At 47.3% G+C, this 26,097-nt stretch overlaps 1 protein-coding gene across 2 annotated transcripts in view; it reads right to left on the bottom strand.

Annotated features, from left to right (window-relative positions):
- Positions 1–764: 764 nt before the first annotated feature.
- DPY19L3 (dpy-19 like C-mannosyltransferase 3) overlaps positions 765–26,097 on the bottom strand; it is a 39,416-nt gene continuing 14,083 nt past the window's right edge. For both annotated transcript variants that reach the window (XM_019642658.1, XM_019642652.1), the window contains exons 8-19: positions 25,822–25,956; positions 22,812–22,943; positions 21,942–22,043; positions 20,347–20,420; positions 19,990–20,148; positions 17,090–17,212; positions 16,668–16,779; positions 16,123–16,179; positions 12,405–12,487; positions 5,392–5,524; positions 3,448–3,606; positions 765–2,343 (exon numbers count right to left, since the gene is read on the bottom strand). In XM_019642658.1, the coding sequence (XP_019498203.1) occupies positions 2,182–2,343; positions 3,448–3,606; positions 5,392–5,524; positions 12,405–12,487; positions 16,123–16,179; positions 16,668–16,779; positions 17,090–17,212; positions 19,990–20,148; positions 20,347–20,420; positions 21,942–22,043; positions 22,812–22,943; positions 25,822–25,956 (1,431 nt within the window). In that variant the 3' untranslated portion in view covers positions 765–2,181. The remainder of the gene's footprint in view (positions 2,344–3,447; positions 3,607–5,391; positions 5,525–12,404; positions 12,488–16,122; positions 16,180–16,667; positions 16,780–17,089; positions 17,213–19,989; positions 20,149–20,346; positions 20,421–21,941; positions 22,044–22,811; positions 22,944–25,821; positions 25,957–26,097) is intronic.

Below are 26,097 nucleotides of genomic sequence, written 5' to 3' on the forward strand. Positions count from 1 at the left end.
TGCGAATGCTGGCTCTGAAGCAAACCAACGGGTTACTCTGACCATAAAAACAGCCACGATCGGAGGTAATGACCCAACCGTAACAGCCACTGTGGTCTGTGTGGCAGGGAGCTTAGGCCGCGGGTCACCTGGTGGGGTGTCAGCAGTCAGCTGTGTCCCTCTTTGCTCCATGTGCTCTGTGAGAAGGTCCTAAAAGGGAACACTCACGATCACTAAAAATACTTAATGTGATTTGGTGAGATTTGGTCACCGGGAATAAAAATGTCTACTCTACATGGTCACAGTGTCTCGGAAAGAGTGTATGTGTGCATTTTGTCTTGCAAGGTTTTTTTTGGCAGTTTACATTTTTCACCAAAGACTGAACACTAAATGTGTTGGCAACATGGCACTTAAACTATGAGAGAAGATTACTGTATGTCATCAAGACGGTGATGGTAAGCATAAAATTTTAAGTACACGTGTCTTGTATGTTGAGACTTCAAATACCCAAACGCTTACATTAATGCATAAAGGAATATCTGAAATAAATTGAAATATATCTGAGACAGTAACAGAGGATTTTAAAACAAAGTTACCTAGTCCAACGTGTTGAACCGTACGTGTGCTTGGTTCCCGTTAGAGTAAGGCACTCGCACGCCGCCAGCTCCCACAGGCGTGAGCGCTGCTGGCTTCATTAAAGTTGCGGGGTTGACTGAAATATTTTATTCTTGTATTATCTTAAACTGCAGTCTCCAAACTTATTAAGGGACACAAGAAAGATATAATTTTGGAGTTTCAGTTGCATAATAAACCCAAGCCACCGTCAATTTTTATTTAAGTTTTCATAAAAGCAGAGTACCCTTGAGTTCATGACAGCGTAAAATTTCTCTTAGAATGCTGCTTAATAAGTAGTAACTGAATATAAAATCGTTTGAACACGTAATACCTGTGGTAATTTACTTCAGTCCAACTGCAAGGAGAAATAGTTAAATCATTTCCAACTGGCAAGAACAGGGGAGAAAGTTAATCTCATTAGCCATCTTGATTTAATTAAATACACAACATGCTTTTACCAGCAACTTTTACATGTCCCCATGATTAGAAATTAATTATAAAAGCAATTATCAAAAATTCTGAGCAGGTACATGTCACCCTCTGCCGCCATTTACGAGTAAGCGTGACTCAGAGGCACTTGTTGCCTTTAGCGAGGAAAAGCCCTCACAGTGAGACTGGAGACCGCAATCGAACTGGGTACGAAAACGCTCTCGGCCAAAAATACTGTATTAGTGAAACTGTTAAGATACAATATTTAAAAAATATTCAGACTTTGCGAGGTTCTAGGCTGTAAAAAATACAAAGGCTAAAAACAAAAAGTTTACAAAATTCTGCAAACCCAGTAAATTTAAACAAGTAAGAAATAAAGAAAACTGACCTTTCTTGCAGGATAGGTTAAACAGTATTGACAGGTTTTACAATAATGACACTAAACAGTAACAGGTACCTGGCTACACGCAACTGAAGACATTTCTGCTCTTTAAAGACACACAATCAGGAACTTGAAACGCCTTCCGGTGTCCAGCATGAAAACATGCACGCACACGCGTGTACACACACACACACACACAGGTAATACATGCCACACATCGCTGAAGTGCTACACATTACATTTCAGACAGAGCACAAGAAGTGTTGGTCATAGACAAAGACCTAACATGATTTTTTGAAATATTAAAAGCATGATAATTGGAAAACATTATAAAACTTTTAGGTGAAACAGGACAATAAAGAGCTTTTAAAAAGCTACCAGTTGGTCTAGACCAGTGAAATCACACTAAATAATTTAATTATGCATCCCCTCAATTCAACTCAACCATCGCTGTCCTAAGCCAACTGAAAATGAAAGTGTTTGAAATCTGAACGCACTCTGGGTTCACACGACACGTGGCTTTTGGGCCCCTGTGAGGCACCCGCTGTGGGTCACTCTCAGGACAAAGACCATGAGTGGGAAAGGCAGAGACAAGACAGACTCCAGCTGGTATGAGACACTTTCAAGGGTGGTAACACTCGTGTAAACATCTGTAGAATTTACTCTTCTCACAGCTTTAAGGTGCAAGCTACCTAATTACATATGAAACGTTATCTATTCAGTTTCATTACGATGGAGTTTCACGTATCAAAAATAGAGACAAACAGGAAGCTTTGTTACTTGTTTCTGGATAGCTTGTAAACATGGAACGTTTTGTTCCGAAACACTCTTGTGAAGAACGTGGTGTAGGGAGGCAGGTCTCGTTTTATCTCCTCACAGAAGCGGGGGTGGTCCGCAAGTTTCAGATCTGGATCATTTTGTACTGGCCCGTCCATCATCTAGAGTCAAAACAAAAGAGTGTAATTTGTTAAAAAAAAAATCACATTTATGGGACAACAGAAGCAGAAACAGGGGTTGGGTTTATGAATGATGTTAGTGAACGTTAAGTGATATGATTTCGGGGTCAGTGTCTACAGGATGTGAGCTGGTCCCCATCCCCCAGAGCACAGGCCCAGACTGAGGAGGAGAGAGGTCAGTGGTCACCTGCAGTTCAAACGGGGACTGGCACTAAGTGTCCTTGTGTTAGGGATGGCCTGCACTGTTCCTCGACAAAAACCAAATCTAAAGAATCACATGACCGCCCATGACCTGCCCGGGTGAAAGTCACACACAAAGCGAAATTTTAACACACATCTTGGGACTGAACCTCCTCTGGATTCAAGACAGTTATGTGCTCTGGGCAAAATTCCGCACCTCACATGCTTTCCCCCAGCTTCCCGGAGGCCTAGCCGACAAAGCTACGTGTACTGAAGACGCACACCGGCTGGCCTGACACACATGGTGCCGTGACCACCATTAGTGACTTAGTGCATCGTGTGGGTGAAAGGGACGAGCCTGCAGTTCTAAGGGGAGTAAGCTCTGGGGTCTAACGCACAGCACAGTGACGACACTGAACAACAATGTGCTGTACCCTCGAATTTTGCTAAGAGATCAGATCTTATGTGTCCTAAACCTCGAATTTTGTACAGTCAAGTTTTTCTCAGATTTAGGCTATGTTTATCTGCTCTGGAGTATAAGGTTGGCCAGAGAAAGCCACCTTTGTGGAAGTGTGGCCGTGGACAGAAGGGGACACCAAGGGAGGAGGCAGAGCAGAGACGGGGCTGCTGCCGCTCCTGTATGAGCCAGGGAGACGCTTCACAGCAAGGCCTGCTCGGGAGGTCCCGGGTTCGCTTTCATTTCAGCAGAACCTTAAACATACGCCTCATGCAGAGCCCGACACAGCCAGCTGAAGACGGGGCGCGCTGACATGAGCTGGGGGCCTGGAGCTCCCCTGCCCCGCCCAGCCCAGGGCTGTCACTAAGTTGACACTAAGGGTGGGGAGTCCCGGCAAAGGCACTGCAGGTGCCTTGATTGTTACAGTCTGCATGGCAGGGGACGCTTACGTGGCCATTGGCCAAGTCCAGCAGGTCGCGCAGCCGGCAGCCGGGGCGATGCCTCCGCTCGTAGCAGATGCTGTCCTCCAGGATGACGTAGTCGGTGCCGAAGGAGCGCAGCAGAGCGTGCACGTGCTCGGCAGGCCTCTTCGCGTAGATCTGGTAAACCTTCGGAACAGGGTGGAGAGAGCACTCAGCGGCCAGCCGGCAGGGCGGCCTCCCGCGGGGCTCGAACCCTCGAACCTCAGCCCTGTCCCGTCCCACGCAGGCTGGGAGCGAGTGGGGGAAATGCCACAGGAACACTGTCTGTCAGTCAGCCTTGGGGACGGGCGTGTGAGCCTTGCTGAATCCATCTGGAGCCAGACCCGATCACTTTGAGTCGTCAGCTTGTTCACCAGCAGACGCCAGCCCGGAGCTTCCACAGCGTCCCAGCCTCAGGGCTAAGCAAGTCAGACACAGTGGCTACCTTTCAAAAGGGGACCTTTACACTAAAAGGGTCCACTGGGCTGATGGTAGCTGGGGGCACATACACATCTAAGGAGCCCCAGCTCCTGGTAAGGGCAGTTGGGGAAAAGGACCCCGCAGGGTCTGGTCCCAGGCTGGGGTGGCACCGAGCGGCCGACAGGTCAGGGGGTGCCGTGTCCCCATTCGCCTGGCGTCACCTGCCCTAAGAGCACACACACATGGGGTGGCCTATATGCTGGGACTTGGTCCTGAACGGTCCTGCGTGTGCTGGTGAAGAGAGGCGCGGCTTGCTTTGTTACCTGCTGGCTTCTAACATGTCCCTGGCTTAGGGGACGGTCCTGAGAGCCTAACTCCATGCGTCTGTCTGCAGAGCTCATCTGCTTCTGCTGCCAGGACTGAGGCCACCCTGTCCACGGCCCGTACAGGGGCACCAGCGCCCACAGGGAGTCAGTCAGGACACGAGGCACAGGACTCGCTTACGCGATTTGTACCCTCTATATCCAGGCCACCTCCCAGCTGGGAGCCAGGTCCCTCCCACCTCCTGGCTAACGTGGGTGATAGGAAACACTTGGGCCACCTGAAAACTTCCTATTTTAGCAGAATCTAGGTTCAGACAATTCTCCTATGAAACACGGGATTTAGTAAAAATCTTTTGCTTTTAGGCTAGTTAAAACACTGCAAACAAGACTTTTCAATAAAATTTGCAGCTGCGAAGATTAAGAAGTGGCTGACACAAAAACATCATAGTCTGAAAGTGCTGCTGGTGAGGATGAAGGGGCACGACTGGACACGGCCTGCTGTGGTCTGTGTGCAGGTGGCTGACGGTGCATCCGCCCCCCAGTGCCAGCCTCCCCAGAACCCCGCCTCCCAACACCTGCTGTGCAGGCTGACGTGCACACCGCTACTGCCTGGGACACTGTCTACATCCTGAAAGCCAGGTGGCAACCTAAATGGGTAAGTGACACGCTACATCCATGTAACAAAATGCTATGCAGCGTGGACAACAAGGAGCCTGTCACGGTGCCGATGTGGGGTCCGCTCCCCGATGCATCCATTACCGCGTCAGGACACCCGGGGGGAAGATGAATCCACGGGTGGGCGACGCGCTGGTGTGTGCAGGAAGCACCGTGGGAGGCACAGGGGCCTGGGGGAGGGACGATAGGGTGGGGGAGCCTCTTCACTACGTCCCCTCCTGTATGTTCTGAACTGGGGACGATGTGGCTGCATCACCCATGCACACACATGCACCCGCACACACACTCACAATCACGCATGAAGGCCCACAGACATGTGGCCAGTGAGCCTCCCGTTCACTCCTGGTCTCTGAGGTGGTCCCAAGTGCTCCGTGCTGCGCATCTCAAGGTGTCTTCCCTCTCAGGCCCTCTAACCGAGGACGGGCGGCTCCGCAGCACGTCTGGGTCAGGGGACACAGCCCTGCGCGCCCGCCCCGCCGCCCCACCTGGCGCGGAGCTGGGAAGGCGGCCTCACCGCTTTGGTCCGCTCCCTCAGGCTGCTGTCCTCGAAGTGCGGGTGGTTGGTCAGCGTCCTGCCCGTGCACAGCTTGACCCCGGCCAGCAGCTGCATGCTTCCCGCAAACACAGCCGTCCTCGGGGTGTTAGAGCTAAAAGATTCAGGGAGAGGTGTCGTGAGCTGCCTGGGTTTCCTGGCACAAGCAGCGCCACACCCACGGGTCTCGGGAGCAGCCTGCGAGGGCAGGGAATGCCTGAGGGGCGGGAAACACGAGGCTGCTCGAGACTGACCGGCACTGCTCCCCGGACAAGCCCGTGATCTGACAAGGCTGGGAGGCCCCGACTGACTGTTGTGCTGGGTCTGCTGCGTACCACGCTGTCTTGGGCGACGGCGTCGCCTGGGCTCGGTCTTCCCGCCCGGAGCCCGTGCCCACCCGCCCAGTTCCAGAGGGCACTCACACACAGGACGCACCGTACTGCCACGCTCGCTGTATACACTTAGCTAACGGCCAGGACCGCAGCTGGTCGTGAGTCAATTCCAAGGGTTTTTGTTACAAACAAGCAAGAGATCACAGAAATTACTACAGATTCCTTTTCAGAAGAAAAGAATTAATAAAAACAGAAAGAAAACTCCGCAATAGCCAACAGCACTCAACGTGGGGCTGGTTCCACATTCCCTTCCCTTAGTCCTGGTCAGGAAAAACTCCACGGACCTTAAGGCATACAGGACGCTCTAGCGGGAAAGCATCACCTCACTTTCCAAATGCCACCAGGCCGAGCGGCTCTGCGTCCCCACGGAGGGAGGGGCATGGCAGAGGTACCAGTGGAGTTTTCCTTCCCACCCTGAAGAAGAATCTTAGCAGCGGACTTAATTCCCTTCCATTCCGTGGAACCTGCGTGTCACTGACTGTGAAGGACCGCCCCCCTCTCCACCCCGGTGCACTGTCCCCAGCGCAGAGCTGCCTACAGAGGCCCCGGGACACAGAGACACGTGTCCTTGTCATGTTAAGAAAGAGGAGTCTGCCCGCTCGGGCAATGTACGTGATGGGGACTTTTGGGGAGCAGTCTACCTGAAATCATTAAAACAGCACACCCTGCAGAAAAAGCTGGAGCGGGCTGTTCTTAAGCTTGGAGAACAGGCCTGAAGGGCGCTCTGGGGCTGCCACTCCTAAGAGAAGCCCTGTTTATTCCCAGTTAATGCCGAGGCCACAGCATGAGTGCCACCCCACAAAGGTCGAGAATGTCCATCTGTGGGCAGCAAACCCCACAGTTTGAGCTGCAACACTTGTGAATAATTTACTTTTGAAAAGCTCAGATTTTCTTTCCAACAATGGCATTCACATTCACTTAAATTGCAACAAGCTTTCTGAAGTGACGAAAAAGTGCACAGAATACCCAGGGAGTGACCCACTCGTGTTGCAGCCCCGAGTGTGGATTCCAACAGGAGAAAGTGGGAAGCGAGCGTGGCTGTGCTCGACAGGCTGTCCTCATTCTGACACGCAGGCATTTGCTCTCCATCCTTGGAACCAGCCCCGCCGTTTCCAGGGAGTTCCTGACATGTGCCCTGGCGGTCAGGGGACTTGGCGGGTTTAGTGAAAATGGGAGAAGGTGCGGGTTCCTTAGGGAAAGGTTCACAGAAATTCAGTTAATTCAACAAATGCTTGCTGGACAGCCTGTGACGCGCACTGGGCTGCTCTCAGCCACAGCGTGCCGTCACTGCTGAGGGGGGCAAACCCAGACAAACGCGGATTAAAGAAAGCGCCCTCACGTTCCCAAGCCAGAAGCCAGCCTCCTTCCGTTTCCTCACCACTGGCACCAACCAATCCGCTGCAATCGATGGCACAATAGCATTAATGCCCCAACATGCTGTCTCTGGGTCTCTGAACTGAACAGAAAAGGACGCAGGACAAATGTGAGTCTGGGCCCATGTCCGGCAAAGCGTGAGACAGCCAAGGGCCGCCGGGGTGAACTCCCCTGTCCATACGCGTCTTTCCACACAAACAACAAACCCAGCTTCTGAGCTGCTGATGTCCACTCACATCGCAAGGCTGTCTTGGCATCTGACTATATCGTCACTGCTGTGAATATATATTCGGATCAGCTGGGGAGGCGCACGGAACAGTGCACAGTGCGCATGTCATAACTGTGGCAGCGAGGTGGCTGACCTTGTAATCTATCCACGGCATTTCCGAGGACCTACTATGTGCTGGACTGGCCAACACGGCATGATGGCCTGTCTTCCAGAAGCCTGCCAGCTAGCGGAGCCAGACTCAGCTCCCACTACAGGCAAATGCTGACACGCCAGCAGTCAGCCCTCACACATTTACTGACACTTGCTGGGGCTCTGGGTACGCCGAGCCGCCAACGCATCGGGCATGGTGCCGTCGTGGTGAGCACCGCCTCCCCCAGTGTGCTCTGAGGGCACCTGAGCGCCTCAGCCCCTGGCGGTACAGTCCCCAAGGCAGTGCCACCCAGCAGCAGGCAGAGGAGGTGACGTGTGTGGCTCATGACGGTTGGGGGGAGTTGAGGACAACCTGGGACAAAGTGCTCTCAGCTGTGACTGTTTTAAGGCTTGGCCTCATTAGCAGAGTCAGGGATTTAGAAGAAACTGCCAGTGCAGCAGCCTCCTGGCGTGTTAACGGGCCAGCACTAAGGTTCTTGGTTTTGTATCAAATATAATAGCAAAATCCAAGTGCCCCAAGGCCTAGAGAATGGATTAGAAATAGCTGCTCTGAACACTACTGACCCCCACGCACAGCAGAGACGGTGTGTATTCACTCTGCTTGACTGGGTTCCGCATACCAGCCCATGATGAATCTGGGATATTTCACTGCTGCTTTAAATATTTAACTTTGCCCATAACGCAAATACAAAATTAAATAAGCAAAGTAGAATGAAATGAAACACATACACACCCTTCTAAACCTCAAAAACCCAGATTCACTGTATTTTATATCTTCTATGGTAAACTTCGCAGGCACAGGAGCAGGGGCTGTGTGTCCGTCACAGCAAACGCGCAGCGTGACAGACACAGGCCGCCCACTCTTCCTTCAGATACATCTGCTGACAGTCTGTGGTCTTGTCCAAAGCAGCGATGTGCTTTAACCACTGAGTGACACTTCTCTATTACAGAAAAACAGTAATGTTTACCAATGTGCGGACAAATGATGTCTAAAATGAAAGGATAATTTGTTTCTATGGCTCTGTCAAGCTCCCTAACAGGCTGCCCAGCCTGCAAATAATTTACTCTGTAAGAAATGTCCCTAAGTAATGACAAGGGCTCACAGGGCAAACAGATTTACATGATATAATGTAAATGTCATTCCAGGAAGACCTGATGGCATTTGGAACAAATACCCTCACTTATTTTTGAAGCTCTAAGCTTGAGCAAGCTAATGACTGTTGAACTAATGGGTAAACTGAGCATTTTAATGTGTGAACATTTGCTTTCTCTACACTTCAGACTTACAGAAGTATGCAAATATGACAAAATGATTCATTAACTGTAAAAGAGGCTATAGGCATTTCAGGTCTGAACTTGAGCAACAGCATATTTAAAATATAGAGCAAATCTTTCTGCTTTGATGAAAGGCAAAGCCAGTTTGTCCCACTGAGAAAGGGCACACATGCAGGCTTCGTCCCCGGAAAGACTGTGTTTGGTGAAAATCTCCTAAGGCCAAGCAGTTAGAATGTCACACCTCAAAACATTCAAATCTACAGGTCGAGCCTAACTGCAGGGTGAGAAAAGAATTTCAGGAACCAAAAATGAAACGTATAAGGACACAAAGGAATGAGGTATGGACCACCAAAAGCTGTGACATCTCGCCTTTTTGAAGTAATGTGCTTTCTAGTCACACACAAAACCTATAAAAGCACCACCTGCGTTTTGCCAAAAGTAAAAAAAAAACCCAAACCACCAGAGGTTTTTAATCTTTGTATCCAGGAAACTTTATCAGGAAAAAGGGTCGATACAAACACACGCCTTTCAATCGGCTGGAAGACAAGGCCAGGTGGACACACAGGCCAGGCATGTGTGGGGTCACGGGTGAGCTGCCTGCCTGGTTCTCGGGGGGGAGGGGGGAGGAACCCTGAAGCCTGATGGCAACAAAATGTCCTTGCAGATTAATGAGAAATTAAATCCTGAAGTACTCTTGGTTTTATACTTAAATTTAAGTCTCTACTCCTCTACGGAACTAAAGACAGAAAAGCATAAAACATTTCCTATTACTAAAAATTAGGGCTAAAAATACTTTCCACTAAAATCTGTTACGCCTCTACAAGTCTTACAATGGAGTCACCAGCGAGACTGTGGAGGAATGAAGGCAGTCGTGCTGAGACGAGGTCCGACCCTCATCGTGGCCGTCAGGACGGACAGCCACCTGTGTGCACGCAGCTGGAGCTCCGTGAGGCTCTGTTAAGTGGTGTTAGTAAGTGCACAGCTGCAGGAGGAGATAAGCGCGCAGAGCCTTGTACAGTGAGGCTGTTTTCCCCCAAGGACAATCCCTGTGGTATCACCCTCATATTCATACGCGTTAGTTATCCTGCAGTGATGCCGTCATCTCCCTGGAGCTGTCTGCTTAGTCTATGAAAGGTCATAGCCAAGCCCCTCAAAAGAAAACAGCTAACCACACTGGGCGATGGGTCTTTCAGTCTACCCTCAGTGAACACCTGGGAAGACCACGTCCCCAGATGGAAGCCCAGTGTCCCTGGAGCAGAGGGGACGCCCACAGCCTCAGCATCACATACAGGAAGCAGACTGGGGTGTGGGCGTGAGCTTCATCTCGACACTTGACATAGGAGCTGCCCTGTGCCAGTACGGAGTGTCACTTTTGGTCCCGATTCTGGTCCTGACTCATCCTGGAGGACACTTCACCCAGTAATGAAAGCTGTACCCCCACCCCAGCAGATGCTGCTGTGACTGTCGTGACAGAGGACGTTGGCTGTTGGAACAGCAGCAGACAGGATGAGGGAAGTGGCGCCCGTCAGTGGCAGCGCTGGTCCCCACAGTTTCAAGCAGACGCTCAGCCACACTTCATCAGCGCTGAGCCCATGGCCTTCCCTGGGTGCAGCTCAGGTCTTCCGACCACTGTCACTGCTCCATGCTTCCGAAGACACCAGAGGGTTCCGAGAATGTTAAGCACATTCATCTGTGTTCGGGATCAAAGCTGACAGACCAGGACTGACTTAAATGTCGACTGAAAGAAACAGGCTTTGTGACGGCACAGGCCCCATCTGGGCGCAGAGCGTCAGCGTCACTTAAGCTTGTTTCACAAGCTTGCCCAGCAGCTATTTTTGCAAGAACGGTAATTTAGATTTGAAGAATTTTAAAGGAAAACAGGCAAGATTAGATCCCAAGGGAAACATTTTATGGGGAGCAATACAAATCCTTTAGCTGCTGAGATTTAAAAAAGAAGTAAAAAGAGGCTGTCTACACACAGGGAGAGGGGCTGTGAGCGAATGTCAGGAACAGACACGTCCCCAGATGAAGAAATAATGGACTGACTTCTTTACACCGGGAATAATCTCTCATCCACAATTATTCAGAACCAGAAATGTTACTTTAAATACTTTTCTGTGAGGAAAGGCATGACAATAAAGGCACTACAGAAGTACACTCAGTCTGACACAGCCCTAAACCACCTAGGCTCTGCTGGAATAAACTATTAGTGATGCGATAATTAATTCCTGGAAGGCTGGGGCGTGGAGGCAGGATGTTTACGACACTAACCCAGGTGGGTGCTGGAGACCCTCCCGCTCAGGGTTCTGCCAGGGCTGGTGCGTTTCTCCCTTCACATCCACGGTGCGAGTTTAGCCACAGAGAAGGCCAGCCTCACCTCAGATGCACGTGTCAGAAATCTCCACTTGGCCCTCTTTCCCCGTACACGGTCAGTGCTTACTAAACAATAAGGGGTTACTTACTCTTTAATTGTCTGCCAAGATTTAAAGTGAAATACAGAAATAAAGGCAACACACTGCTTAGCACTTTCAGTACTGGAAATGTATGAAAATTGTATCACTGCAGGTAGACAAAGCCAGTCCAACAGTGGGACCAAAGCCACGTAGATATTTTAGATGTGAATCTCTGTAACATTCATGGATTGCACTCAAGAGACCTAACCTATTCCACAGTTACCATCTCTTAACACTGGGCGGTGCTGGCCTGACCCCGGTGGTGCTGACCCGACCCCGGTGGTGCTGATCTGACCCCAGTGGTGCTGACCTGACCTTGGTGGTAAACAGCAGTCATGAGCAGGTGCCAATATGTCCCTAAAATTCTAAGTGATGGCAACAATACCACATGCTTTCAGAATGTGTCACACCAGGTTTGCAACATCGATTTACGTGTGAATAATCATAGTACTGCTTTTGGGTTATAAAGTAGGGAAACACAGTAGTACAGGGCATGAGAATGCTGCTCTGGAAAGAAGCTTATTTTTGCTGGTGGGACACAGGTGTCATTAACAAAGCTTTGAATGCTGAGGCAAAGCAACAAAGTACAGGCAGAAATAACCAACGTAACGCTGAAAGCATTAAGATGTTCAAGAGAAAAGGCTCTAGCTTGTGTTTTCAATGTTCTCTAGGCCTGGGCAAGGGCAATGTGATTAGTTAAAATGAAAATCTGCACTGAGCTAGAATTACTCAAACGAACTGTACTTACAGTGTATTTAAATGACTAACAAGAGTCCTTTTATGTGTCAACATTATACAAATGTGGATGGTATTAAAACGAAAGCCGTGATAAGAATACAACTGGCAGAGTGCAGACCTTCATCCCACTGTGTCAGTGGTTTGAAATGCCTCCACCTACGCTGTCTCCCTTTCCATGTGGGTGTTTTCCTTCTTCCTGGGTCTGTGGTTTGAGAGAATGTTTCTTGAATGGAAAAAAATTATTTCTAAATACAGTCTTAGAGAAAAACTTGAGAACGAACACATCTTCACAATTAGATTCAGCAAAAAGCAAAGAACAAAAAAACCAAAGGAGGTCTACAGTGACACTTAAAAGTTTTAAAGGTTAAAACAAAATCCTCTTACTTAATCCAGTTCATCAGCTCCACTGTATCTGGGTCATAGAATTCTCTCAACTCGGAGAGTTCAGCCATCACTCCTGGCCAGAACTGGAATTAAAAACAAAACAAAACAAAACCAAAATCCACCCCCACACCCACAGCTATCACTAAGATTAAAATGTAAAAAGATAAACCTCGTATAACTCGTGAACTAGGCACATCTGGCGACTGGGACGTGAGAACCACCTCGCCCCTGCCCTCAGCCTCCTGGGACGTGAGCGAGCTGAGGTCTCAGGGAAGTTTCCATAGTTAATTTGAGCTGAAGCTAGTTTTGAAGATGAGCTTTAATTTTACTCAATAATGATGCCACTGGACATGTGGTTAGTGTCTAATGAGACATTCATTTGGAGATGACAGCAATAGCAGCTATGAGAAACTTCGCAGCACGCAGTGTGCCCTTCCTGCACAGTGTGCCCTTAGGAGACAGCACTGTGCCAGGGCTGCTGGTGCTCTGGACCTCCGCGTTTCACCCTCTCAAACCTCAGGAGCTGGCATCACCACTATCAAGAGTCATCTCCCTTTTACTAGTCTGGAGGCCTCTGCTTACGGAGAGAACCAGACATGACCAGGTCAAATGTGGCAAAGCAACAACCTGAAACCTGACCCCAAATCCAGCCCCTTTTTCGTTTTTGTCCTAGAAATCTGGACAAATTGTTTTACACATATGAACACAATTACAGGTATGATGGGAGAGACGAGTGTTTGAAGGCAGGACTGCCCGGGAGAGCAGGTACACTTCAGTACTGTGTTTACGCCACCGGGGCCTGCAGCTCAGCTTGAGTCCTTAAGACTCTTGTGTGTAACGTAAAAATTACTGAGTCCACCGCGTTCCTAATATAACACGTCTGACTAATTTGACAACTAATTAAACGTTAATTGTTTTATCGCATGAAAACTGGCTAAAAACATGGGTGCCTACACACACCCAAGGCGAACCCCAGGACTCACTTCCCACATGGGAACAGAAGGCTGGGGCGATGGACCCAGGCCTCACTGACCCTAGAAGGGCAGTCGTTTCATGTAAGAACCATCAACTGGAGCCAACGGGACTGGCCTGTGGCTGTTTTAGCCCCATCACTTTCTTATCTCCTCTTGGGCCATTTTTACTGCTCACTCTGTCTCCGGGGTGGGGGGGGAGTGGAAACGGGAAGTTAGGTGTCAGCACTGCTAGTTCTAGGTCCTAGAAGAGATGTAATAAAAGCTACTGATCAAACGATAGCTTTGTAATATTTCAATTATCCATTATTCTATTTTTTTTTGTAAACAATTTTAAAAATTAATTTCAGGTGTATTTCTATTAATTTTGATAATAGAAACATCTTTAATGATATGTTCTAGCTCTTTTGGTATAAAACATATTTTTATATCTGTGCATTCAATGGGTATTAGATATTCTTCTAGTTTGAAAGTTGCTGTTGTTAAATCTGAAAATGTTACAATTTAGTAACAGTCTCATGGTGAACTCCTAAAACAACATAAAAGTGTTGAATTAACTAAATGTTGTTCCTGAATGATCAACAAGAGTTTACATGCGATTTCAGCAACCTGCATGAGCTGACCAACCCAAGGACAGCAACACTGGTAAGAGGGGGACTAGCGAATGCTTTTCCCTGTTCCCACGATCCTCCTGGAGCGCCATACAGCGAGGCTGGAGTTATGAACAAGAAATTCTGAGGTCCTCATTACCGTTGCTATGCAAAACTCAAGCCAGGCTTTGAAACACCGGTTCCTATGCCTCACAGGGGAATCTGCTCCATGGTGGAAAACCATATTCCACTTCGGGGTAACTGCCAACATACGTATCATCTTTATTTTCTGGGGGATTTTATACCATGCAAGTGCTGAGAAGCTGAAAGAGCCAAACCGCTTTACGCAGTGATTTCTCTTCAGTCCAATACCGAGGGAGGCCAGCCCAGCGGGTCTTTGGCAGGTTTTTTTACAATCCTGCCTCTCAGGGAATATCTGCAAAGGTCCCTGGGCATGGTGGCTTTTCAGTTCTTCCACAGCAGTGGTTCTCCAGACTGGTGAGGGGAGGGATTAGGCCCCAGCCCAGGGGATGTTCGGCACTGTTTAGAGACAGTTCTGATGGTCATGGCTGGAGGGAGGTGCTCCTGGCACCAGGTGGGTAGAGGCGGGCTTGCTGCTAACACCCCCCAGTGCACAGGTCACCCCCATGACCAGCACTGGCCAGGAGGGCTGGGCAGAGCACAACTTTTGGACTCCAGACATGTTTCCACAGTTCCCAGGTGGTTCTGAGGCTGCTGGTGGGGACCACATGCTGAGAGCCACGGCTCCAGAGCGCAGTTTATTTCATCTACTATGTCTTCCCCCAGTTTTATCAACAACAGGACACTTAAGTCCCCATGTAGCTTTTTAAAAAAAATCAATAAACTTTCAAAATAGCTGCGACAGAAAAGAACTCAGCCTCCACACACAGACAATGGGCGACTGGTATGGTGTGAGGGGGCCATCAGAGGTGCCACAGAAACGCGAGGAACTGAAGCCTCCCCGCCAGGACGGGTCCCCTAAGAACCACATGTGAAGGGAGCTACCTCACTCATGCTTAAACCTGCACGCTGCTTAATCCTCAGTTGTGGCTTTTCAGATGTTTTTAAGAAGTTCCATTTATTTATATTAGAGTCATCAAATTCCGAAAGACAGGGTGGTAGAAATAATCTGTTTCTATATTTCTGGCATCTGGAGAGCTCTGCCTGTCACTGTAAATGTTTTGTCAGATAGGAACATGATACAACATAAGTTTCTGAAATACTGACAATAGAATCATCCAACAAAGTGATTATCAAACTTTTTTTTTTTAGAATCAACCCTTTGCTTCAAACAAAATCTTACATGAAAATATAAGCAAATGAGCCCAAGTGTTGAGCTTCTATAGCCAATCCTCTCTGTGGGTGAGTCCTCCTCCCCGCGTTAGACACCCTCCCACGTCAGGGGCTATGCACAGTAGAAATCCACTGTTCTAACTTAAAATGTGGGGAAAAACATCCAAACTTACAAAATATGTAAGCTGTTTTAAAAAGAGAGGCTGAGAGCTCACTTGGATAAGACAGGTTGGGCTACCTGCCAAGGTGACAATTCAAGCCTCTAAATATCAAAGATGCGACAGAAGAGACACAAAGTAGTCGACTTAATGACTCAAGTCTCTTAATGGGGGTTCTCAGAAGTGAAGCACAGTTGACATTATTTCTGAAATTACTCGACTGAAACTATGAAGAATTTCATTATTTTCTACTGAAACTGAGTGACAGATAACAGGGCTCATCTCAGACTGCATTTATTTACATGTGCCCAGCCCTGTACAGAGGTGACTCTGAGCATCTAATAAAACATGTAGGAGACAGCAGTCTTTACATAAGGCAGGTAAAGGGGGAAAATCACTTTTCTACTTTATTCATAAAAAAGTTCAGGAATCACCTTTATTTTCAGAACTTGCATCAGCTGAATAGTAAGCCAAAGCCAAAATTAATTAGACTGGTTAAACTGTAGTCGTTTTTACTATATTTTTACTTTGTAAATACTATTTAGGAAACAGATCAGGCTTGCTATTAAAGCCAGTTGCCATAAGCAGCTAAGGGGACATTTATTACCTACACAAACCACTCCATTTGCTAATCGTCAGGGCAAGCATTCCGCAAGTCATGACAAGAACGAGGAAACTGTCTTACCTTGTAAGACACGTAGAGCAGTGTTAGCATCGGCACCGAGAACCGCATCACACACAGCTACACAAGGAAGAAAGTCAGTGGGTCATGAGTCTCCAACATGCAAAGCAACCGAGGGTCAACGTAAGGGGCCCAGACACTTGTAGCCACAGCGGAAGCCCGCAGGGCAGGACAATCCCAAGCTGCACACACAGGCTACCGACCATTACCATGCACTTATTAGCAATTATCTGTAGGATGATACAGCATAATTAGATAGAGACAGCTCTGGGTAATGGGATGACTGAGGTTTTTAAATTTTTTTGTGTGCTTTTCAGTATTTCTAAATTTTGTATAATGAGGACATCTAACTATATTAAAAAGGTTATGAGAAAATAGAAATCATTTAAAAACTAAAATTAAAAATTAAGAAATAATTCCTTATAAAATCATAATGTATCAATTATGTACTTTTAGCTTCAAATGTCAGTATCCATTTTATCAGACTGATGGTAACTAAAAGAAATACTAAGTCATAAAAACGAAACGGAAAAGGGGACAGCACTGACCCTCTTTGGGTTATAAAGACGGACCGCCTTCAGGAGTAACTCCCACGTCTCAGGGCTGCATAAGCCAAAAGATGCAAACACACACATGTGTGACGTCCAGAGGTACTTCATTCTGTTGGGGGAGAAAGGGAGTGAAGGTCAAATGTTACTGAGAGTCTGCGGAAACACCTGCCAAAGGTTAGCTCTTAACTCCACTGCCTCCTGAGAACTATCACATCAGTAAAAATGAGGACTGTTGGTCTTTAGGAAAAAACTGGTTATAAATGCGATTTTGTCCTGGGAGAGGGCAGTAGACAAGGACATTTTCATGGGAACCATAATCATGAATGAAGAGGACTGTCAGTTCCCAAATTATATTGCTAGATTATGTCATTAATGAGTGGTTGAATAAACATGTAAATCAGACAGACTGACAAAAATACCTCATTGTACTCAACGCCAAGAGTCCAAACAAAACGGTGTGCGCCAAGTTGTAGGCAGCGTCCGGTTTCAGGCTGACTGCGCCCTTCCCCACGCTACCCGTGGATTGCTGACTCGCAGAATCACTGAACAAAATAGCACACAAACAAAATTAAAGCTGGGTATATAATTTCAGTTAAATCTTTTTCTTTTTTTTTAAATTTGGGAATTGGGGGATGGGAACAGCGCTGGGGAATTGGGGGAAGGGGAACAGACAAGTTGCTGTCCTTTTGTTCTTCAGTCTAGTTGCGGAGGACGTTGCTTCAATGGCTCAAGTTGGCACCATCATTGCACTCTTCCCGGGCGAGGCAGATCAGTCGCCGGCTTCTGGTCAGCCGCTCATGGCGGCTGCTGGCTGCTCACGCTGGCTGCTGGCTACTCATGGTGGCCCATGGCAACCCACTGCAGCAGTGGCTGGAGCCTGTGCCGTTGCCGGCAACTCATGGCAGCCCAGCTCCAGGTTGAGCTGTTGTTCAGCATCTTAGCTGCAGAGGGCAGTGTCACTGGCCCTCATATGTGGGATCTGAACAGGGGCCCTCTGGCGTTCCAAGCCAGCTCTTAACCATTGCGCCACTCGGCTGGCCCAAAAAAATCCTTTTGAGGTCACTTAAGAGATCTTGAAAGATGTTTTACAAGTTACCAGTATTTTTCAAGTTTTTACAAATAAGTAAAAATGTATCCATAAACTTGGGATTCAGTTCCTTTATGAAGGAATGGTCACATTTAAACCTTCCAGTGCTCATGTGTGTGTCTGACAGATGCCTTTTGGTGAAATGTGGCACCTAAAGTGATGCCACCCATAAAATTAATAGCGATTCATTAATGCCATCGAACACCCAGCTCACGTTCTTTTCCCGTTTTCTGCAGTTGCTTTTCTCAGGTCTCTCCTTGATCAGGACCCAAATCTCTCACACCCCATTTCATCACTGTCTCTTTAATTATCTCCCAGTCAATAAAAGTACCCCCTGAGCCCAGGCCGTTTGTTGATTGAGGAAAATGTACCATTTGCCCTGTAATCATTCCCATCGCCTGGGTTGGCTGGCTGTGTCCCTGTGGTGGTTAACATACGTCTCTTTGTTTCCGTTTCTTACAAATGTGTACTTAGACCTAGGGGCTAATTATTAGTGTCAAGGTCATTATTTGGCAGGACACCTCACAGCACGTGTCCCACATGGCAGCCCACTGGGAATCACGTGATGTCTGGCTGTCCCCGCCTCAGGGACGGGGAGGCGGATGAGTGGGTTTGGATGCGGTGGTTTGCTGTTGGGGGGAAGAGCAAACCACAGTGAGGGCGGCCACTTTGAGATACAAAGAACGCCTCTGGCAAGGCCCCATCCAGCCCGGGATGCGAGGTGCTGCTGTGGAGTGAGAAGTGTGATGTCCTAGAAACTCCCCTTACCAGCCTAGGTCCCTAAGAAAAGGAACATGGCCTCCGAGGTGATTTCCACCCCCAGTAACAGTCTTCACTTACGGGGTACCTATTACAGCCCAACTCGGGCTTCTGCGTGCCCAGCAAGAGGCGCCTCCGGCAAGGGGGGTGCATTCTGGGGCACGTGCTGCGGCCCCGCCTACTGTGCGGCGTGCCCTTCAGTCCTGTCCTGCACCGATGTGGGCGTGTGGTGTGAACATGAGGACGGTCCTCCCCAGCACACCTGGCACTGGTGAAATACCTTTCCCGTTACTCCACAGCTAGTTCCTAAACGGCTCTCCTTGTGCAGAAGTCCTGCCGCCCTTCTAAGCGCTTGGTCTATAACCATAACCAGGTCGGCTTGGGGAGTGCTTGAGGCTCTTCCACACTGTGCCCTCGCCGGGCCAGGTCCTGCCCACACCGGGTGTGTCTGCATTGTTCAGCGACAATGACTCTAGAATAACCTCCACCTACCCTCACAGGGCTAAGTTTCACCTTGGGCTAGGTATAAAAAGAACACTTCTGGTAGATGATAAGATAGTTTAGGCAATGCAGGATTTTCATGGTTCCATGTCGCTTTACTCTCAGCAGTGACAAGGCCCTCACTGGTCTGGGCTCGCTGGAAGCTGTTCCCCAGCGCGGCCCCTGGTGGCGTAGGTCACAGTTCACCGCACCTCAAGTGGCACGGCGACCACTTTGAGAAAGGGCTTCCTTCTGAGCTTCAGGAAGGTTCCATAAATGACAGTAGCTTCAACTTCTTGCCCTTAACTTCCTTTCCATTTAACAGGGACAGTAAGTGCAAAACCCCCGTCAGCGTAGCAGGCAGGCGTTCTGCAAGTTCTGTCTTTACACCCTGACCTTTTCTTTTAGCAGAGCAGTAGGCATGCTAAGTTTGAAAAAGTTGTCAATTATTTCTTAAGGCTTTCAGGAGATGCTAATAATCATGGTCCACTCTGCCTTTGTAAGCCCTTAAACAAGGCGCAGCAAACAAACAACAGCTAGCTCTCGAGAATTCATGAGAAATAAGAAAGGCAGCTAGGGGCAGAAAGGAAAAAAATGCACGCAGCTGCCAACAGGAACACAATCGAGGCTGGGGGTCAGTAACAACACTGATAATAGTATTGGTAATAGCTGACGACAGCGAGAATCTACAGAATCCTTTAGGGGCTGTTTGGAGGCTTTCATGTGGCTTTGACATACTTACTTCTCACAAACCAACAGAGAAGTACTCTCAGTATCCCCTGTACAGGCAGGGAATGGAAAGGCTGTACTCGGGGCCAGGGGCCACACGGCTCCCAAGGGTGCAGGCCAGGGCTGACCCAGGCCCATGGGCACGGCACCCACTCCCTCTGTGGCCTCTTGACAACCCCGCGGCTGCTGAGGGTGCAGGCGCTTGAAGCTGAGCAGCGCTGCTCTCTGCCGCTCAGCAGGGCAGACTTCTGAAGCACGCAGTACCTGAGGTTGTGGAGGGCGCCAGCTAGGGCCGCACTCGCTGTGATGCACAGGACAAACATGTAAGCATAGAAGAGCAGAGTGTCGGAGAGCCTCTCAAATGTGTCCAGAGGCAGGAGGCCAAACGCTTCTTCACACAGATACAGATTTGCATCGAAATCTCTGGGGACAAAAGGAAAGCCAAGTGGGTAACTCGATACGAGGTACGTGAACAAGTCGTTCCCTCCAAAGGAGCCCAGAGTTAACAGCTGAAGGCACAAGGACAACTTACGTTTTCAATTCCCTGCTGATTTAGTAGGATAAGCAAACACAAATTTTTTTAAGTAAATGTAAAAAACAAGAGATTTTACTCAGTCATACCTTGTTGCTCCAAACCCAAACTTGGCCTTCAGAAATTTAAATATGTGTTCATCTGACTTCAGATTCAGGGTCTTCTACGGGGACGGGACAAAGGAAAGTGGCGTTAGTGCCGAGCGGGCTTCCCGATGCACAGACTCAGCGTCCAGCTTCACAGGACTGTGCACGTGAGTGTGTAAAACCAGTGATGTTCCCAACGGGTCTCAAGACAGGAATTCCAAAGCTGGGGCTTTCCAGCTGCCCCGTTCCTTTTTCTGAAAACCATTTGACAGAACCTCGTGCCTAAGTACAATGTCTTGGCTTCAGGGAAAATAGACCGCGGGAGCCCGCTGAGCACCACTTTTTAGATCTAGAACCAACAGTGGGGGACCTGAAGCCTAAAGGAGCGCCGTGCTCAAGCCTGTCAGCTTTGGGGTTCTGCCTGCACATGCGGCCACTGTGAGACGGTCACACACAAGTCAGCGGCCAGCAGTCACCCGGAAGCGCTGGTGAACGGACAAATGCCAGTGTTTACCAGCAGTGGTTATGGTTTTAATTCACAGAATTGTATTTTTGATTTATGGCTTATAAAAACCTACATTAACACAAACGAGGGAGAAATTGTATCAGAAGAAAAATGAAGATAGAAATGAACATAAGATAACTCCAGAACCAAGGTTAGGACAGAAAATACATTTGCTAGAGATGAGCCACAAGCCTGGGTTCACACATTCCAGCACAGAAGCAGGGGGAACATACAAGCATTCATGGGACTCACGGGGTTACAGGTTAAGAGAACCCTGACAGTCCTAGAACTGAGACTCTGGGCAGGTTCCCCCATGGGTACCAGATGAAAAGCAGGGAGACTCACAGACAGGTTTTCCTAATTCCTGTCACTGGCAAAACATCATGGGCAGTTCAACGGACATTATTCTCTGCAGAGTTAGGACGGGGGTCCAGGCGTGCAGCCCCTCCCCTGCACATGCCAGGTGCAGACCCCGCACTGCAGAGCAGGGAGACAGGTCCACTCTCCTCCAGCCAGGCCTTCAGAAACGCTGCCCAGAGAAGGTTGGGCATGCACCAAACTGTGTGGGGCTTAAGAACCTAGTAACAAGGGCCTGGGGTGGAGGGTTTAATGTGTCTGGTTGAGGAAGGCCTCTTTTTCTTTGACTGTCAACCGATAGGAAGAGGGGCTGCTGTTCTCTTATGCTGACGGAGCCTGTCCTGTACCTGCACACGTGTGCTGTCTTGAGGCCAGCCTTCCAGAAGGGGCAAAGCCATCTCAACAAACCCTGCGGTTCTGACAGGAAGGCCAGTTTATTTATTTATTAACTTATCCCACTAAAAATCATGCCATCTTTTCTTTAGTACCATAGTGCAGAAAAGGGTCTCTAAAGTGTAAAATTCTTAAATTTAAATACTTGTTTAATGCTTTTAGAGTTGAGCTTCTAAAAAGTTTAATACCTCAAAAGGTGAGTTCAAGGTAGGACATGTTAAAGAGTGAACAGAAATCAATGACTAAAATCCTGTTTCTGAAACAAAGTTAAAACTGAGCCTTTTTAAAGTAAAACTCGTAACTTTTTAGTAATGCTAAATTAAATGTCATTTTATTAACCTACCTTAATAATGTTGTTGAGAAACAGCGTCAAACATAAAACCACGAATAAATGTAACAACAGTTTGCCAAGCCTATTAAGGAAGTTTCCAGTTTTCAGATTTTTCTAGAAATTAAAAGAGTTGAGTTTTAATTCTTAAATTGTAATATAACTTCACAAGCATTTAAGAAAGGGTTACTTAAGGATTTAAAACATTGGATCATGCAACATGGAATGAAAATAGGTAGAAATATAACCTACTAATTTTCATGAGGTTACAGTTTTAATATTTCTAATTTTCTAAAAGTAAATGAATCCTTTATTAAGAAGCTCCATAAAATGGGCAAATGTGTCCTAGTCTTTTCTTTTTTAAAGACCTTTGCAACCTGAATGTGGAGTCTGCCACTTAGAAGGTCCTCAGCATATATACTGAACAGATGTTTTGATCATTCATCCATTAATTCATATATCACAGGCGTAGCTATAACTCGATTAAACAAAAGATCTATCAGTATAAAAAAAGTCATCTGCTCTTTGATATATACTAGTTTTCTTATAACTCTCAGCCAACCTTACTGATTATCAAATATAATATCTAAAGAGTTCAAACATGAGTGACGTTTATTTATAATTAAGGTTAAAAGGATGAATGAGAACTAACGGTTTTGATAGTCAACTAAGTCTGTTTCTAATAAGTGGACTAAGATTCTAATTCTCTGAGAAATGACAAATGCTATGCCATACACTTCCAAAAATGCACATAATGAACGCCCTTAGCGCTTTTCAGTGCGAACTTGGACATATTTTCCTTTGGATGTAGCATGAAAAGGAGCTCCAACAAGCCACACAAGTAAAAACCAAGCACACTTTGACGAAGGACAAAAAACGTCCTACCTGAAGTCTCCTTGCAGTTAGCACTGAAAGGTTAAAGCTGATCAGCAGGGATCCGAGAATCATGGAATTGAGGAACTGAAGCGCGCAGACCAGGAGCAGACCTGCAATCTGGACGCCGTACAGCCGCGACGCCTGCAAGGCCAAGGTCAGACGCTGAGGCGGGGAGGGGGGGGGCGACGCCGGATTAGGGCGGAGGGGTGGAGAGGGGCCCCAGTGAACCAGCCAAGGGTGAAGGATTTTGCGGACCCGTGGGGGGGCCGGCACACCTCAAGTTACAGAAGCATGCAGAGCATACCCAGCCCCACTACCACAACCTACAAAGGGGACTAGGTCACATGCCGCTGTTTCCTTAACATTTGATTACAGAACATTTAAAAGTTTGTAACACGAAACAGGGAACCAACAGATCATGTGAAGTAAAGGAAGTGAACAATGGTATAAAAACGTTCTGGAAACAGGCAAAAGCAGGCTGCAGTCTTCAATTTTCTGCTAAAATCTCTTACAGTTACTGTTGACAGCCAGACTCAGTATGTTATCAGGTTCCATTATATCCTGGTTTTCCACACTTTGGTTAGGACTGTCTTGCATATTGCTTCATTTTATCTATAATACGTGTGTGCCTAACTTCCCATCAGATGGAAAACTCCGCTGGGGGCCCGGCCTCGCACTTTCCAGCCTAGGTTCCCAGCAGGCACATCGTGCTGGCTCTGGCGTAAAACTCACCTATTTAAGGGGCACAATTCATGACGTCTAGTGTACCTTATAGTCGTGCAACTATCACCGCTATCTAATTCTAAGATAGTCTCCTCTCCCCCAAAGAAATCCTGTGTCCATCAGCCCTAACTTCTTTGCCCTCCCCTAGTTCCCACCCAACACGAATCTGTTCTCTGTCTCCATAGAGCTGCATGTTCTAGATGTTTTGGACAGTATGTGCTTTTTGTGACTGGCTTTTATAAGCACAAAGTTCGCCCATGATGTAGCGTTTGTCTGTGCTTCATTCTTGTTATTGTTGAATGACACGTCATTGTATGGATGGACCACGTTTTGTTTACCTGCTCATCCGCTGATGGGGGTTTGGGTGGCTTCCACTTTTTGGCTATTACAAATCATGCTGCTATGAAGATTCATGTACAGATTTTTACAAAAAAAATGAAAACAAAATTTCATGTACAAATTCATGAAAACCCTTGAGCTTGTTTTCATTTCTCCTGGGTTTGTGCCTAGCAGCGAAACTGCTGGGTCACATGGCAACTCTATGTTTAACATTGGAGGAAATGCTAACTGTTCTAAAGTGGCCGAACCACTTTAAATCCCCCAGCAAGGTATGCGAGTTCCAATTTCTTCACATCCTTGCCAGCACTTGCTACTATTTACCTTGTTTCTTTCTTTCTTTTTGTGTTTTAAATGTTAGCCATCCAACTGTGGGAAAGTGATGTCTTACTGTGGTTTTGATATGCGTTTCCCTAACGACCAATGACATTGAGCATCTTTTTATGTGCTTATTGAACATGAATATATCTTCTTTGGAGAAATGTCTATCCAATTCCTTTGTCCATATTTTATTGTTGAAAGAGTTGTAAGAGTTCTCTATGTATTCTGCAAGTCCCTTATAGATACAAGGTCTGACAATTAAGTTCGCAAACTTGTTGCAATGATATTGCTAACCTTTTTTGATATCAGAGGGATTATTCATTATGAATTTGTACCAACTGGACAAACAGTTAATCAAGTTTACTAGTTGGAAGTGCTGAAAAGGCTGCGTTAAAGTTAGATGAAAATGACCTGAACTTTTCGCCAACAATTCATGGTTCTTGCATCACGACAATGCACCAGCTCACACGGCACTGTCTGTGAGGGAGTTTTTAGCCAGCAAACAAATAATTGTATTGGAACACCCTCCCTACTCACCTGATCTGGCCCCCAATGACCTCTTTCTTTACCTGAAGATAAAATATTGAAAGGAAGACACTTTGATGACATTCAGAACATCAAGGGTAATACGACGACAGGTCTGATGGCCATTCCAGAAAAAGCGTTCCCAAATTGCTTTGAAGGGTTGCTTTGAAGGGTGGACTAGGCGCTGGTGTCGGTACATAGCTTCTCATGAGGAGGACTTTGAAGGTGACCATAGTGATATTCAGCAATGAGGTACGTAGCACTTTTTCTAGGATGAGTTTGTGAACTTAATTGTCCAACCTCATATATGACTTGCAAATATTCTCTTTTGTGAGTTGTCTTTTCACTTTCTTGATAGTATACTTCGAAGCACAAAGGTTTTTAATTTTGATAAAGTCCAATTAATCTATTTTTTTCTTTAGTTACTTGTGCTTTCTGTGTTATATCTAAGAAGGCTTGGCCTACTCCAAGGTCATGAAGAATTATCCTAGCCTTTCTTCTAGTCAGTAGAGATTGGTTAAATGTTACTATGAAAATTTTATAAAGTGCCATGAAAACTTGTTATACACCTACTAAATTCCTTGAAAAAAAAAGTAATACATAGCAACCCATTTTAAGAGTTATATTTAAGATTTAAGTCATCTCCATCGCTATAAAGGATATTTGTGCTCCAAATAAATCTATTTCTTTAAAATTAAATTGACTGCGGTGACACGGGTTAGTAAAATTGTAGAGGTTTCAGGTGTACAATTCTACAACGCATCATCTGTACGTCACACTGTTTGCTCACACCCAGAGTCAGTGCTCCTTCCGTCATCACACACTTGGCCCCGCTTCACGCTCTCTGCCCTGCCCCCTTCCCTCTGGTAACCACCATGCTGCTGCCTGTGTGTGTGAGTGTCTGTTTGTTGCTTCCAGTTTTATAACCCACCAAATAAACCCATCCTTTAATGCACAGTAGGCAGGACAAAAGCTAAGGGGCTTGAACGAGGCCGCGTGACTCACTCAGCTTGCAGCGCATTTCCACAAAGTGAAGCAGCACATGCATGTTCTGAGCTCACACTGGGACAGAACACGCTCAGTGGCTGTGTCAACCAAGGGCCAGCGGGCTCACCTTCAGGGCCGGCAGCAGGTCCAGGGAGTCCAGCGTGAACAGCACCAGCGCCTGCAGCAGCACCACGAACTGATTGAACTGCCACGTCAGACTGAAGAGGAATGTGGACACAAAGACAGCAAGAAGCGCCAGCCTCTGGGAAGAGAAGACCTCGTGTGACCTGCCGCTCCCACGGCACAGAGCCTCGCAGACAAGTGTTCTCCAAACAGAGAAACAGAGAAACCATCCACTGCTGCTCTGAAAACCCTGCACCTGTCATTTAAGCTCTCAGCGTCT

This window comes from Hipposideros armiger, unplaced genomic scaffold (assembly GCF_001890085.2).
Source record: "Hipposideros armiger isolate ML-2016 unplaced genomic scaffold, ASM189008v1 scaffold_4, whole genome shotgun sequence".
In the NCBI taxonomy this organism is placed as follows: Eukaryota; Metazoa; Chordata; class Mammalia; order Chiroptera; family Hipposideridae; genus Hipposideros; species Hipposideros armiger.